This window comes from Serinus canaria, chromosome 27, assembly GCF_022539315.1.
Source record: "Serinus canaria isolate serCan28SL12 chromosome 27, serCan2020, whole genome shotgun sequence".
Taxonomy (NCBI): Eukaryota; Metazoa; Chordata; class Aves; order Passeriformes; family Fringillidae; genus Serinus; species Serinus canaria.
The window spans coordinates 2106733-2123176 of NC_066340.1; the positions used below are offsets into that span (position 1 = coordinate 2106733).

Here is a 16444-nt window from a genome sequence, read left to right on the forward strand (position 1 = left end):
GTTTCTCTGACTCATCCCTTTCCTGTTGTGCTGAGAATTCAGCCTGGATTGTAACATGGAACAGTTTGATGTATTTTAAAATAATACCTTGTTATCCAAAATGATGATGTTTTACCTGTCCTGACTCTTTGCAAACCAAAGTGTAAGTGTAAAGCTGCATGACAGGATAAGAAATGTCGGTGATTTAGGAGCTGTTCAGGGAACAATGAAGCCTCTGAGACCCACCCAGGGTCTGGGGCAGGGCAGCAGTGGAGTCACTCCCCTGCTATGTGGCTGACCCTGTTCAGCAGCTTCCTTAGCCCTGCAAGCCAAACACAGAATTGCAGATTTCTCCGTTTGAAATGACTGAGATATTTCATCCGTTTTATTCCTCTGTTGAGCCCAAATAAGCTGAGTGTGGTTCCCAAAGTGGGGCAGGTTTAGTAACAAAGCTTGAACCTTGCCTGCACCATGCCACTCTCCACCCAGAGTTCCACACAGCATGGATCTGGGAATGACCCTATGGAATATAGGAACACACTCCTTCATGTGGAACTTCCAAGTAAAACACCTGAGCTCAGATTTTTCAACATGCCAGGAGGAATAATCCTAACAACTGAATGTTGGGTTAGTAGAACTTTCGTACTGCTCACTCATTTCCTATCTAACCCTTTCTTAATTGAACAAGATTAGACAGAGCTCTCACCCAGAGCTGGGAAAGGGCTGCCTGAATAGGACTGATTTCTTGTTCAGTGACTAAGGAAAAGTGGGTTTGATTTGACAAAATTTTAATGAAATTTTGGGGTTAATTAATCCTGATTTTTCACTTCAGCTGCTGAATTGGCAAATCAGCTACTTGCATACCCCTTGCAACATATGCTATGAAAAAGGGGTTCCCCCACCCCTTTCTGTTCCCCGTAGGTGTCACCCTTGAGTTTAATGTGGATGTGTTTATTCATCTCCAGGATTTTACCCAGTCATCATATGATTTAGAATTCACATATTTCTTTGGAGCCATATTACATAATTCACACAACACTAATTTCTTTGCATACCTGACTTGTTCCACCTAAATGTAAATAGAATATTAATATACCAAATAGACTGCTGGACACAGAGTTTTCTTTGCATTGCAGAAAGATAAAGCTTTATTCGAGGAATTGTTGTTCAGTTCAGAACCAAGGGCACTGGGGAGACCTGTGTGTGAGCACACTGATCACAGTGCTGGACAGGATCAAAAGGGAGGGGTAGATAGTTTTAGGAAAAGCCTAGTAATTATTAATTTTGATTTCATTTGGAGAGCATTTGGAGAGCAGTCTGTGCATGGGGTAGGTCACACCATGCTGAGGGCTGGCTGCTCCCACGGCACTGACTGGATCAGGGAAGCCCAACACATCACTGGTATCTTAACACACTCTTGACTGCCCTGTGGAAAGAAAGAAGAATTCATTGCTCTGATAGGGAAACCAAGAGTCTCTAAGCAGCACTGACATTTCAGACCCATCCACTATTTAAATATCCATTTGTTAGCAAAAGCATGGGAAAGGAGCTTAGCCTGTCTCTGGAATTGGAGCCAAACCACTTTGAAATTAAGAGCTTTGATTGTGAATGGTTTAATCCCTGCTGCAATTGCAGATGTGGAAACCATAGTACAAGGCTGGTATTAACAGGAAAAGGGGTGAAACACAAAATGTGAAAGCCATAAGTTTGGATGCTCTTTGAAAGATGTTTCTTACCTGCCTTATCACTAGATTGACCATGACAGTAAGAACTAGAAGAGTAAGAGTGAGAGGACATACCTCCTCCTTGGAGAGCTCCTTGACACGATCTGTAAAAGGAAAGGAGTTTTATTAAGGGAGCAACAAATACATACTGACATCATGTACAGTGCATGAGACAACTCAGCTTTTCCTGGATCTTGCAAACATTTTTTTTTTTTTTTTTTTTATTTCATTCCATTCAGCTGTATTTTCCTGGAAAATTGTAAAAGCAGATACAGCAAGAGACCATTGCAGTAAAACTTTTGTACTCTCACAGTTCAGCTGTGCTTGTTTGTCTGCTGACAGAAGGAACTTCATTACAATTTGGTTTGGCACGGTGATTCCTTTCATGGAATTCACTCTGTGCAAACAGGTCAAGAGGAACTGATTAACTCAAAACCTGGCAGTAATAATCTGCTCTGTGTTTCCCTTGATGTTTGATCTGCTTATGAGGTTTTTGATAGACACATTTCAATGCAGATGCCATGAATAAAAGTTGCTGAACTTAGATTTCAGCTAGAGACAAGTAAAATATTCTGTTCTATCTTCTGTGAATGCCAAGAGAGAAAAGCTTGTGATAAAATTTGTGCCCTTATTTGCAATCAGAGAACATACACAAGATCCTGCTGCCCCTCCTGCAGCAGCGACCGGTACTGCTGGATCTCCTGCTCCAGGCGCATCTTGATGCCCAGGAGCATCTTGTACTCCTGGCTCTGAGCCTCCATCTCACAGCGGATGCTGCCCAGCTCCTCCTCCACGGAGTTGATCTGCATCTGGATTTGTTGGAGCATGCGGCCATAGCGAGACTCGGTTTCTGCCACGGAGTTTTCCAGAGAGCTTTTCTGGAAAGGCAAACAGAGGAGTTGAGGAGCAGAGTTCTAGAGCTGCCTGCCCATGCCAAGGAGGGAAGGGCCCGTAGCTGCTGCCCACGTACCGTGCTGAGCTGTGCCTGCAGTTCGATCTCCAGGTTCTGCATCTCACGCCTCAGCTCGGTCAGCTGGTGGCTGCTGGTCTGGATGTCCTGGCTGCTGGAAGTGACCTGCTGATTGACTTCTTGGATCTGCAGAGTCAAACCCCAGAGACACTTTCTGAGCTACAAGGGAGCAGATTTGCTGAATGACAGCTCACATCTCCAGGCAGCCTCTCTGTTTCAGCCAGTCCCAGTATCAGGGTGTCTGGGCTGTGCCACCAAAGGAGACTCCACTCTGGGCATTGCTACATACCTTGACTTCATACCACTGCTCCACCTCCCTGCGGTTCTTCTCAATGATTTGCTCATATTCATCTCTCAGTTCATTCAGGATCTTTGTCAGGTCTTGTCCAGGGGCAGCATTGACCTCCACGCTCACGTCGCCACCAGTTTGAGACTGGAGCTGCCTCATTTCCTGCAGGGGGTGCAGAGAGAGAGACAAGAGCACACACAGGTCATTTGTTGTGCTGGGGCAAAGCACTGCCAAGGTACAAAGGAATGACAATGCCATGGCATAAGGGGAAATGGACTTGATATGTGATGGTGGGAGCCATGAAGAATCAATGGATTGTGTCTTTGGCTGTGCTATTTATCACTGGATCATACCTCCTCATGGTTTCTCTTGAGAGCAATCAACTCATCCTTCAAGGACTCCAGCTCAGATTCCAGTGAAGACCGAGTGGTAGTGAGACCATCCAGCATGTTTCTCAGGCCATTGATGTCAGCCTCCACGGTCTGACGGATGACCAGCTCATTCTCATACCTGTACCAAAGGAAAGCAAAGCATTGCACGCTCATTTCATTACGATGTGTAGGCTTGATCACACCACTTTAGACAGGACTTCATCCACCTCCATTCATGAGTCTCATAAAATTTGTGACATAAAAGAGGCAAGGTTCACAGGGAGCTACTCACTTCATTCTGAAGTCATCAGCAGTCATCTTGCTGTTGTCAATATCCAGAATCATCCTGTTGTTGTCCACAGTGGCAGAAATAATCTGCAGAAGGGGAAGGAGGACAGGTATCTTTCTGTGTTCCAGATTTCCAGAATCTAGAACAGGTAGAACACTCTACCAAAGAACACCTTGGTAGAAGCAAAGTGAAAAGAAGAAAAAAGACACAAAGCTCTGGTAGAGTGTTATTGCTTGTTTTATGGAGTAGTGCAGGGGTCACAGAAGGTTCCTGAATTGCCATAGCACAGGGACTGGTGTGTGCAAGGTTTTGGCTTTCCAGAGGTTTTGATGAAAGAGTATATTGATGGGGGAAAGAACAGAAGAACATTTATTTTGGGAAATGGCCAAGCCCCATGGGGTTCTGCACTCTGGGTGTAGGAGGCAGTGTGGGCTTTGCCCGATGCTGAAGTCATCTCATTATGAAAAAAGTTGATTGCGATGGAAGACCTCAGTCCTCCCACCTGGTCCCTGTAGGAGTGTGAAGGGACAAAGGGAGCTCAGATCCTGCCATCCAGGTGATTTGGCTTTGCACTCCATCCAGCTGATCTGGCTGGGAGAAAAGGTAAGCACTGCAAACAACACATGGCTGGTTGGAGCCACCTGCACAAGGTGGGATGTTCATGGCGTGAGCCAGCGTGTCTGTGGCTGGGGGAGCTGCTGGTGCCTCGGGCTGTGCCCTGCTGCCTGTGGGCTGCTCTGAGGGTTTGCTCAGCCAGGGGATGGGAGGTGCAGCTCAGCAGGTTTGTGCCTGCGGTACCACCAGCACGGCCATCCCACTAGTGGTAGAACCCAGTGCTGGGGATGGAGGGAGGAGGAAGAAGCAAAGAAGAAGGAGGAAGGCCTTAGAGGAGAGAGGAGCATGTAGGAGATGGAGCCACGTGTGCCGGGATGATCTTACCTGACTCTGGAGTTGTTCAATGGTCTGGTAGTAGGAGCTGTAGTCCTTGGAAACGCTGGGAGCTTGTTTCCTGTACCACTCTCGGATGTGGTGCTCAAGCTGAGCGTTCTCTTCCTCCAGCATCCGCACCTTGTCCAGGTAAGAGGCCAGGCGGTCGTTGAGGTTCTGCATGGTGACCTTCTCATTGCCGCTGAGCAGCAGATCCCCGCCGGGGCCGCAGCTCCCCGCGAAGCCCCCGCCAAAGCCCCCGGCGAGGCTGCCCATGCTCAGGCCGCCGCCGTAGCCCCCGCAGGCTGCCCCGCCGTAGCTGCCCCCGCCGATGACGGAGGAGGCGTAGCGCCGGCAGGACACGGAGGAGCTGCGGCCGCTGCTGCCTCCGCAGGCACCGCCACCTCCCCCTCCGCTCCTGTACGAGGTGCTGGACGTTCTCTTGATGCTGCAGCTCATGGTGAAGGGATCAGCTGGTGAGCCCCAAAGGTGCAAAGCTGTGCACAGCGAGATTCAGGAAAGCAAAGTGCAGCGGGCTGTCCTTGCTGGTGGCTATTTATACCTGCCCAGGTGGGTGTCACCTGCCAGGCAGTCCAGCTTCCCATGGGATTTGCCAGCCATAGTGCTCATGCAGAAAGTGATGTGCTAAGGGGAATTTCTTTTGGGGCTTGGGACAGCCCTCCCCCCAGGTACTGGGTTTGCATGCTGATTCACACCAAGCCTCCACTGCAATTTCGGGTGGGTGGCTGTGAGTTAGATTTTGTTGGAGATAGTTCGTTGCTGGCTACTTAGTGAGTGAGACTCATTTTAATAGTTGTTCTTTGTTCTTTGGAGTAATTTTCTTTTGTCCTGAAAACAGGTGGTGAAAGCACCACCTAATCACTCTGCTTTAATTTCAGATTTGGAGAAATATGAACTCAAGCACCCTTCGTGTGAGGCTGGTTCAAATTCGCCTCGGAACTGCCACTTCTGGAAACAGAATCTCTTAAGAATTTAGGTTTTATGACAGAATCTAGAGTTCAGGTTTAGAATTTCTTTTCCCTAGAAAAGAAAGCTCACTGTGGGCAGTGTCTCTCAGAGTACTTAGTGGTAAATCACCATTACCAGCAGCTGTGTTTTCTGTTCTCACCAAACTCTGGTGGTATCAGTTACAAGAAATCCTCCTGTCTTATGCTCTGGTATGCATGCAGTAATGCCATTTCAAAGTTGTGAGTTTTTAAACATTTTTTTGCATATTTCCAATCACTCAGAGGTTATCTTAAACTGAAATATGTATGTGAAATCTATATGGCTGCATTGGCTGTACCCTGGGAGAGGAAAGAGGATTTGGCTTGGCCAGATAGAGGCTGAGATTGTTATCAGCTGGTTCTTGAGGAAGGGTGTACCAGGGCTGTTTGAAATACAGAACAATTCTGTTGTCCATCTAGGAAAGGGCACAGTCTGGTTTTGAGTGTGTTTGGGCTGGAAACTAAGGGGAAGTTTTTAACTATGGGAGGCAGAAGGGTCTTGAAGAGTTTCTATTGCAGGAGCTGTGGATGGAAGTGAGAGTTTCAAATCTGATCTCAGTCAATTGATGTTGGGGATTTTATCCTTGTATAACAGTCAGCTGTGGTGACCCTCTAGATCCCCCTTACCTTCAGTCTTTTGTCCCTTGGTGCTGCACCACTGCACCATGTTGGTAAGGGGGCAGATTGTGATAAGCCCTTCTTTGGAAAGGAAATTTTCCCTTTAAGTAATTTTTGGAAAATGTGAATTTTAAATCTGAAAGACAAGTGGTCTCATTATGTGAGGTTTGAACTTTGATGGAAATCCATCTCTACTTGGAAGTTCTAATTTACTCTTTTTTTTTGGTGGTTTCTCCATTTATGCTGTTACTTACACAAACCCTGCAGTTGTGGCTCAAGCAGGAATTTTTTTCTTAGCCATAGTGATTATGAGATCCATAAAGTTACTAATGTGTGTTATGGCTGACTGAAGGATCATGGAAAACCATTCACCCTGTTTCTTGACACACCACCACCCCCATATCACAGATCCTTTGATCTACATAATTGTGATTGTTGTTTTATTGGTAGCTCTCTAATTATCCACACGTCAGAACCAGGTGCTTTGCATATGTTATTGAGACTGAGTCATCTTTATTAAAAAATAAAAATTATTTTCTCACAGGGTGTGATTCCTTAGTCATATTTTCCTCATTAGATTGTTGAAATGCACTTTTATTCTCCCCTATGAGAAGTTTATTGCTAGTGCCAGAGGTGTTGATTTTATATCTCCTTCTCAGCATGGTTGCATCACAACACCCGGCCCAACAATTTCTGACATTTCCCAATGCTGTAATTTCATACTGTCACCAGGTGCCTTTTCTCTGTCTCTCTGTTCCTCTCTTCTTTTTTGAATAGGTGATCTAACCATCCTTACTGCCATAACTGTATCCCAAACATTTCATCTCTGGACTGTTCTGTAACTTGGGGGTAGTTCCTTGTCTCCATGTGCATTTCTGGCCACTGTCCTGTGGACATGGCTCTTGGGCCGAGTTGGCTGCTGTGAGTGAGTTTGGACCTGCTGATTTACTTCACAAGCCAGAAGAGCCAGGGCTGTTCACAGCCATCATCTTTCACAATGACAGAAGCAGGTCAGACATGTTCTGCTGTAGAAGATGTTGAGGCTCCTCAGCCATTCAAGGTGCTGTAAGAGCTTTGAAATCACATTCTCCCCTGGCAGACCTTTTGCTCCAGTGAGCACCAGGGACCTCTGCAAGTCAGAAGTTTTTTGAAGTAGGAGTGCTGTGAATCCTTTCCAGTGCTGTTTACTCATTGGTGAAGTTGGATGCTCCAAATTGGCAGAAGAACCAAAAGCAGCCTGTGGTTTCCACAGAGGCTGTGATGCCATTACAGATGTATGATGTATGTCTTCAGTCACACTAGAGGGAGAGGACAATCCTAGATACAATTACTGGTAATTAATTGTTTTACAGTAAATGAGTCAAATGTGGTCTTGGTAAGAAGAGTGCTACTCCCAAGAGTTTCGTCAGGAGCTCCATTTGTGCATTCCTTATCCATTGTCCTGCAGCATCACTCAACCTTTGCATTTGTTCAGTTCATTCAGAGCTGTAGGATTTCCACAACCCCTCATTCTGGGCTCATCCTCTTAATGTTACTCCATGGGGTGGGCTCATAAACTTGCATTATGTATAGACCTACAGAAAATCCTATTAAGTGTGAGCTATTTTAATTCCACAGCTCATCTAAATCATTACTCATAGTCCTTCCTACCACTGAAAAAGGACAAATTTAGAGATGTTCCCCAAGGGAAATTAAGCTCTTCCAGCAGAGGGATCCTTTCCTGTTTCTCCTTCTCTTTACCTGCTTCCATGTGCTCCTGTTATCGATGATGGCAACTAATTGAATTCTAAATTCCTCCCTGCCAAAGCCTTTTTTTACCTATCCTGTAGATATTTTCAGAACACTAAGCAAGTGTTAAGAACACGGATGAGTGAAGTGAGCACCCGCAGCAGGCAGTGGTGTCAGGATACCTGATCACAGAAATAGCACAAGGTTTCTGGAGCGCCTGCCAGCCCTAGATGGAGGCTGTGGGTCTTGCTGTGTCTTTGGCACACCTGTGGTGTGTGTTGTCCCCAGGACAGGCCTCAGCCCATCCCTGGGTGGGGGTTAATGCCCTGTGGACCAGCAGGAATGTGTGGAGGGTTGTGCTGTCAGCAGCAGGACTCCACTGTGAGCTGATCCTGCTGTAGAGACTCCTGAGGACTCTTCCCAGTGCAACTCACTGCACCAAGACCTCACACTCCTAAATCAGCTCAGAAATGGGGACAGACACTGCAGCTCTGGAGTTCCCAGGAGTTGTCTGGGTGAGGACTGCATTTTTGATCATTCTGATGCTTTTCTGTGCCTCTGGAACATCAGAAAGAAGCAAAATAACCTTTCAGTTCTTTAGTTAAAGACAGTCTCTGTAGTTTAAGGTTACAGAATCTGGATTTAAAAGATGTCTACTTCAGCTGCTTTGGCTACAGTAAATACAGCTGAGACCTGAGCGAGCTCTGGCAGCCTCTAGAGACAAAAGTCATGTTTGCATTTGTTTTACATCACTTTCTATACAGTTAAAACCTGAAACGAACTTTTTATTCATTGCAGACAGGCTTTTATTCACACAAATTCCTGGTGCTGGACTTATAAAAGTCAGTTTTTCAGCAGGAGTAGAAAGTGTATTCTTTGTATACACACTGCAGGCTGCAGTCAGGTTGCTGTGCTGGCACAGCCAAGGCTTGTGGTCACTGAGAGAAGACCTAAACAAAATCAAACTCTTCTAAGTTGGTTGTGATGAGAAAATGTTTAATTGCATTACCCTAACAGATCAATCCTTCAGTGTGAAATGAAATGGGAATTACTAGAAACCAGGTTTAATCAGTGGGGAAGGGACAAACAGGCACCTGTAAGGGATATATGGCTGATTTAGTGTATCTGGTGCACAACAGGCAGAGACTGAAAAGGGGCTTCACTGTGATCTTCAGCAAGCAACATATATATAAAGGAGCTGCCCTAATTAATTAATGCTGTTTCATCTCTAATTTTGTTGCATATTTTATGTTCTTAAGCTGTAAAATATAGAAAATACCCTCAGTGAAAGGAATGTGTCTCTCATTTCTCTTAAGGCAGAGTATCAGCCAGCTCTGTGTACTAACAGAATTTGGGTTCTTGGTGTTATATCAGTATTTAAATTGAAATTTCTATCATCAAACACTGGAATGTTTTTGGTCCATGACACTGAAGGGAACAGATCCATTTTCTTGCTGTCTGTTTCTCCCAACAGAAGTCAGCAATACGTCATTGTCTGTGCAATAGAAGGTGTAGAAATACTTGCAAGGAAGCCCCTTCATACTGGAACAACCTCTCCTGAGTCACACCTTCCTTCCCACAGTACTCTGGCTGTGATGAGATTAATGGACTCAGATAACTCACAGTAGTACCATTGGGCACAGTTTAGTAAATTAGCAGGTAATCTCCTGATAGTTACCTATCATTTGTATTTTCTTTGTCCTTTCACTCACATAATTCATTCTCTTTAGTACAAGTGGCAAGACAAGGGGCCAGAAAGCAATCCCTTAGTGACCATTAAGAAACAAAATGGTAAAGGGTTTTTAACATCTCAGGGAGGAGAAAAATTGTGTCAAGAACTGACAACAAGATTTTTATTTTCAACCTTATACCTCTTGCTTGTGAAGAGAGAATTCTACCAGCCTCACCTGGCAGTTCCCCTAGGCAGAGGCTGGCTGTGTCTCACCCCACACAGCCATGGTCACAATTCCTGATATTTCCTTTCACTCAGTGGTTGTATCCCAGCACTGTGTCCATTTTCCTAGTGCAGAATGGACTGTCCTGAGATCATGTACCCCATACAAGTCCACAGTCTGTATTTACTGGATGATTTGGATAAGTACCCGCATGAGGTTGGTTCAATTTATTTTCTCAGACATGTTGTGATTTGAATTGCAGACATAAAGATTTATTAGAGCAGAGTTACCAGCAGAGTGTGAACCCTTTAACAAAGAATGAGTTGCCAAAGACAAGTTGAGTAAGCCAAGCATTGCAGGGAGGAGGAGGGGGTGCTGGGGCAGGTGACCAGGCTCTTCCAACCCCTTCCCTCGGCCGTGCTGCAGAAACTCTCGGGTGTCTCTTGCTGCCCACGGTTGGTGCATTGCAGCTGGACGGTGCCAGGGTCTCTCCTGCTGCTCTAGCACACTCTTGACTGCCCTGTGTGAGCACAGAGCAAATCACTGCCTTGAGGGGAAGTCTGAGCATTCCTGCTGAGTGGAATTCTTACACCTGACAATGTTAGGAGCAGAGGCTCCATTCCCAGAAGCACTGGGCGCTTTCTCAGAACTGTATTTTTTAATTATTCCAGTAAGCAAAGAAGTATTTCCCATGCCATAAAGTTTAAAACTGTATTTTATATTTAGGCAGAGGGAAGAGCAGCACTTGCTGTATTTTAACCCTTGATTCTGCTGCCACAGAGTAATGAGGTTTCTCACTCTTGGGCTAATGGACCTCGGAATCTTTCCCAGCCCAAACTACAAACCTTTTTCTGACCAAATATACTGTAGCCATTGGGGCAGATGTAACCCACTAATAATAATATGCTTACAAAGTATTGACTTACCTGACATTTCTCCACACTGGGAATGAGAGTAGGAAGCAGAATATGACTGGGAGGATTTTCCACCTCCTTGGAAAGCTCCTTGGGAGGCTCTGTAAAAAAAAAGAACAACAGAGAATTAATCAAAACCCACTAAAACTGGATATTCAGTTGAAAGATATGTTGATGTAGCTTCAGGGGCAAAAAGTCTCTATTGGCAAATAAACACATGAGGATTTCTTTTTACTCCCTTGCTATAATATGAAATACATACACAAGATCCTGCTGCCCCTCCTGCAGCAGTGCCCGGTACTGCTGGATCTCCTGCTCCAGACGGGTTTTTATCCCCAGGAGCATCTTGTACTCTTGGCTCTGAGCCTCCATCTCACAGCGGATGCTGCTCAGCTCCTCCTCCACGGAGTTGACCTGCACTTGGATTTGCTGCAGCAGGAAGCTGTAGCGAGAATCAGTTTCTGCCAGGGAGTTTTCCAGAGAGCTTTTCTGGAAAGGCAAACAGAGGAGTTGAGGAGCAGAGTTCTAGAGCTGCCTGCCCATGCCAAGGAGGGAAGGGCCCGCAGCTGCTGCCCACGTACCGTGCTGAGCTGTGCCTGCAGTTCGATCTCCAGGTTCTGCATCTCACGCCTCAGCTCGGTCAGCTGGTGGCTGCTGGTCTGGATGTCCTGGCTGCTGGAAGTGACCTGCTGATTGACTTCTTGGATCTGCAGAGTCAAACCCCAGAGACACGTTCTGAGCCACAAGGAAGCAGATTTGCTGAATGACAGCTCACATCTCCAGGCAGCCTCTCTGTTTCAGCCAGTCCCAGTATCAGGGTGTCTGGGCTGTGCCACCAAAGGAGACTCCACTCTGGGCATTGCTACATACCTTGACTTCATACCACTGCTCCACCTCCCTGCGGTTCTTCTCAATGATCTGCTCATATTCATCTCTCAGTTCATTCAGGATCTTTGTCAGGTCTTGTCCAGGGGCAGCATTGACCTCCACGCTCACGTCACCACCAGTTTGAGACTGGAGCTGCCTCATTTCCTGCAGGGGGTGCAGAGAGAGAGACAAGAGCACACACAGGTCATTTGTTGTGCTGGGGCAAAGCACTGCCAAGGTACAAAGGAATGACAATGCCATGGCATAAGGGGAAATGGACTTGATATGTGATGGTGGGAGCCATGAAGAATCAATGGATTGTGTCTTTGGCTGTGCTATTTATCATTGGATCATACCTCCTCATGGTTTCTCTTGAGAGCAATCAACTCATCCTTCAAGGACTCCAGCTCAGATTCCAGTGAAGATCTAACCAGAGTCAGGTCATCCATGAGATTTCTCAGGCCATTGATGTCGGCCTCCACGGTCTGACGGATGACCAGCTCATTCTCATACCTGTGTCACACACAGAGACAAAGAAATGGGGAAATGAGATGCTACAGTCAATAGCATACATCCTTCTAAGATCAATATTCCAATAAAACAGGATGACTCAGTAATACCACTCAGGGCAGTCCTCCCTTGTCTTCTTGGATGATGATGAGAGGGATTTGACAGACATGCAAGGTTCATGGGGAGCTACTCACTTCATTCTGAAGTCTTCAGCAGTCATCTTGCTGTTATCAATGTCCAAAAGCATTTTGTTGTTGTCCACAGTGGCAGAAATAATCTGTAAAAGGAGAAGGTGGACAGGAGTCTTTCTATGTTCTCTATTTCCAGGACAAGCAGAAAGAAGGCTCTAAGCTTTGGTAGGGTGTTACTGAGGGTCTTAGAATTATTTCTTGCAGCAGTGGAAGGGTCATATGGAAGGGTAAGGATCCAGATTTACTTTTCAGGGAAGCTTGTGCTATCACAGACCATCCTGTCAAGTCCATGCTCTTCCTTTTCTCAAGGTAGGGACAGCTCTCATGAGTCCCAAAGAGTGTTTGCAGCCCTTTTTATATAAAAGTGCTTCTTCATGGTGGCTGTTTAATCTGGTTTTTTAGTATCGTGTGACCTGATTTTAATGGAAGACCTTAGGCCTCTCTGCAAGAGTGTGAAGAGACAAAGAAAGCCCTGATCTACTTTGGCTTTGCACTCCATCCAGCTGATCTGGCTGGGGGAAAAGGTAAGCACTGCAAAGAACACGTGGCTGGTTGGAGCCACCTGCACAAGGTGGGATGTTCATGGCGTGAGCCAGCGTGTCTGTGGCTGGGGGAGCTGCTGGTGCCTCGGGCTGTGCCCTGCTGCCTGTGGGCTGCTCTGAGGGTTTGCTCAGCCAGGGGATGGGAGGTGCAGCTCAGCAGGTTTGTGCCTGCGGTACCACCAGCACGGCCATCCCACTAGTGGTAGAACCCAGTGCTGGGGATGGAGGGAGGAGGAAGAAGCAAAGAAGAAGGAGGAAGGCCTTAGAGGAGAGAGGAGCATGTAGGAGATGGAGCCACGTGTGCCGGGATGATCTTACCTGACTCTGGAGTTGTTCAATGGTCTGGTAGTAGGAGCTGTAGTCCTTGGAAACGCTGGGAGCTTGTTTCCTGTACCACTCTCGGATGTGGTGCTCAAGCTGAGCGTTCTCTTCCTCCAGCATCCGCACCTTGTCCAGGTAAGAGGCCAGGCGGTCGTTGAGGTTCTGCATGGTGACCTTCTCATTGCCGCTGAGCAGCAGATCCCCGCCGGGGCCGCAGCTCCCCGCGAAGCCCCCGCCAAAGCCCCCGGCGAGGCTGCCCATGCTCAGGCCGCCGCCGTAGCCCCCGCAGGCTGCCCCGCCGTAGCTGCCCCCGCCGATGACGGAGGAGGCGTAGCGCCGGCAGGACACGGAGGAGCTGCGGCCGCTGCTGCCTCCGCAGGCACCGCCACCTCCCCCTCCGCTCCTGTACGAGGTGCTGGACGTTCTCTTGATGCTGCAGCTCATGGTGAAGGGATCAGCTGGTGAGCCCCAAAGGTGCAAAGCTGTGCACAGCGAGATTCAGGAAAGCAAAGTGCAGCGGGCTGTCCTTGCTGGTGGCTATTTATACCTGCCCAGGTGGGTGTCACCTGCCAGGCAGTCCAGCTTCCCATGGGATTTGCCAGCCATAGTGCTCATGCCAAAAATGATGTGCTAAGAGGATTTTTGTCTGAGGTAAGTAAAAGGCATTACCATTCAGTGCAAATATGTCTTAGTTGATTCACACCTAGCTGCACTGTAATTTAATGTGGGTGGCTCCTTGTTGGATACTTTGTTGAACAATGTCCTATGTCTCAGTTTCTGTTAATCTGGCAATATCCTGCTGCTAACGGCAGCTAATGAAGCTTCTGCTTCATTGTCTCTGGCCATCATTTTTTATGCTTTGAAACTCAGTAACTCAGCTTAGTCTTCCACCTGTGATGGCAGACATGATTAGTAACATCAGCAGCCTCCAAGGGACTCTTCATTCATTGATTTGTTTCAAATTACATCAGCTTTATAGAAATCTACTTCAATGCACTGAAATTAAAATTTTGAAGACTGCATTCCCATGTCTGTTACAGAAGAAGACTTGATTCCAAATTTTTCACTTTGTGTTGAATAAGGTCCTGCTGGCATTCAGCTTTCTCTGAACATGCAACATGTGGATCACAGTCTTTTTTCTTTTTGAAAAAAACTCTGTGTAACAGCCGCAAAAGTTACACTGTGCAAGGGAAAAGATATTAAATCTTTTCCTATCAAAGAGCTCCTAATTTTATTGTAATGGTTTTAAATGTACTCAGAGGAAATTGAGAGGACAAATATTTTATTTTGCACATTTTCATCACTCTATTTAAATAGTAATTTTTCAGAATACATCCTTGAATTATATAACACAATGAAAAAATAAGTTTGATTAAACCAGCCAAAGATTAGATCTGAAAAAATATCATCATTACCTGAGCTCATTACAGTGACGAGTGTTTTGCAACCACGACAGAACACCTTGCACCACCCAACAGAGTCAGAAATCCTTGTCTACTTTTTTCCACTTCCCATGCAATAGGGAATGGCAGTGAGCTGCTTTTTCCATCTTTACTAATCAAGCTCCTGTGAAACTGAGAAAAGACTTGAACAGAAACATATTTTTGTGTTTCCAACTGTGCATTGAATATCAGCATTGCAGCTCCTACAGAAGACTCACTAGGCTGTGTGGAGGAAGCACAAGGAGCTGGTGGGACCTGCTGTGAATTCCCACATCAAAATCAGCTTATCCACAGAGAGGGAGGATGGATTCAACCAGGAAAAGGTTTCAAGAAGAGCTTCCATATTACAGAAGAAGAAATAAGCCCACTCCTCTCTCTGGCTGCAGTTGTACAGGTTTGTTCACCCTTGGTAGCTCTGTTACCCTGAGGTGCTGCCTCCATTGCTGAGGGGCCCTGCCCTGGCTGGCACTGGGGCTGTCCTGGGCTGTCTGGGGCTGTGCTGGGCTGGCACTGCCTCCCATCAGACACAGGGGAAGCTTCTGGCAGATTCTCACCAGATTTCTTCTCAGAAATCCCCCTATATTCCCTGCTACCCAAACCTTGCCACACAAACCCAATACTGTGCCTTATGGATGTAGAATGATCTTGGAAATCCTTCCTTCCCTCCACCTGGGTCTCTCAGTAGCTGCTGCCTGCATTCTGTTTTAACTCCTTCTGGACTTCACTGTATGGTGTGTAGCACTTAGTGCCTGTTGGGCAGCAAAGTAATGAGGAGTCAGGGAAATAAATACTCTTCCTGCATGGACTGACATCATGGACTGACATCAGTGGAGGTCCCTGTCCCTCTCCCTGCACCTGTAGGAGGTGACAATGCAATTCCCTCTCTTAGAGGGCTCTGGAATTCACACAATTCTTATAATCCTCAGACCATCTATCGTGAACACCATGGCTCTTTCTGGATGGTGTATGTAGTCCAAGTTTCTAAACCAAAGAAAGAGAAATGAACATTACTGTTCCTGCTGCGTGTCCTTGGCAGCATTTATGCAGCACAAACTCTGTTTAACAAGCCTGCAAAGGCTCATTCATGCCAGCACACTTTGGCTTGGTGTAAGTCAAGTGTTTCTGTTTCCCTGAATGCTTTCCAAGTGCTGAGATGGCAGTGTGACGTGCATCTCTGGAAATCAATTTTGTATCTGTTCTCTCAAGCCATACTTATGTGCATCTGTTGTGTTACTCAGCAGTGCTGCTCCTCTTCTGTGGAACTCACATTTTGTTTCACTCTCAACTCAGCCCCAGAGGCCTCTCCCTTGTGTTCAGCCCTGCACCTGCAGCTCAGCCTGCAAGGCTGTGTGGGGTGAGATGTACCCTCCCCTTGGGCAGCCTCACTGGAATTTTGGCCCCTCAGTTGCTGGGATACACTGGTAGCTATGACAGAAGTGAACATTCCAGGCCCTTTTACATGTACTAAATTGCTCAGAGGTCAAAGGCAATTGCTGTCAATATTAACATTTTATGGAAATGAACTTTGTAAAGTTCCCATAAATTATATTTCCCTTTCGCTTATCACTTCAAAGCAAGATCCCTAATCTGTGCATTTCCAGGTTAAACCAAGGAGTACCCATCAAGGTTTTGTGAATTGAAACATTGGTTTCATTTTACAACCACAGCTCTGTAATCATTAGTGTTCCTTTGTGGACACTCACGTGCTGCCAGAACCATTAGAGTCATTGAGCACTGAGGTTCTGCAGTCCCTTTAAGGTTAATATTCATCTGTTGTGTCTCAGAGCTCAGCTCCCAAGAATATCTGACACATTATTTAAAAAAAGGCACGGCCCAAGAAGATTCTGATCTACCCCTACT

The 16444-nt window shown here is 46.4% G+C and overlaps 1 protein-coding gene across 4 annotated transcripts; it reads right to left on the bottom strand.

Annotated features, from left to right (window-relative positions):
• Positions 1 to 1098: 1098 nt before the first annotated feature.
• Positions 1099 to 13681, bottom strand: LOC103821608 (keratin, type I cytoskeletal 16-like). Of its 4 annotated transcripts, none has more exons than XM_050985801.1 (8): positions 13140 to 13681; positions 12283 to 12365; positions 11935 to 12091; positions 11582 to 11743; positions 11293 to 11418; positions 10974 to 11200; positions 1779 to 1807; positions 1099 to 1405 (listed from the first exon to the last, which is right to left on the bottom strand). In XM_050985801.1, exons 1-8 carry the CDS (start codon positions 13584 to 13586, stop codon positions 1386 to 1388), a joined length of 1251 nt encoding a protein of 416 aa, XP_050841758.1. In that variant the 5' UTR covers positions 13587 to 13681; the 3' UTR covers positions 1099 to 1385. The 4 variants fall into 4 exon arrangements, with proteins under 4 accessions (XP_050841758.1, XP_050841757.1, XP_030088272.1 ...); XM_050985800.1 differs by lacking the exon at positions 1779 to 1807 and adding an exon at positions 10724 to 10812; XM_030232412.2 differs by lacking the exons at positions 10974 to 11200; positions 11293 to 11418; positions 11582 to 11743; ... (1 more) ...; positions 12283 to 12365; positions 13140 to 13681 and adding exons at positions 2355 to 2581; positions 2674 to 2799; positions 2963 to 3124; ... (1 more) ...; positions 3626 to 3708; positions 4562 to 5099.
• Between the last annotated feature and the right edge of the window lie 2763 nt (positions 13682 to 16444).

Coding starts and splice junctions, on each gene's coding strand:
- LOC103821608 (XM_050985800.1), bottom strand. CDS start 13,586: ATGAGCTGCAGCATCAAGAGAACGTCCAGCACCTCGTACAGGAGCGGA. Junction 12,092..12,282: donor GCTGAAGACTTCAGAATGAA/GTGAGTAGCTCC, acceptor TGTGTGACACAG/GTATGAGAATGAGCTGGTCA. Junction 1,406..10,723: donor CCAGTGTGGAGAAATGTCAG/GTAAGTCAATAC, acceptor TTCTTTCCACAG/GGCAGTCAAGAGTGTGTTAA.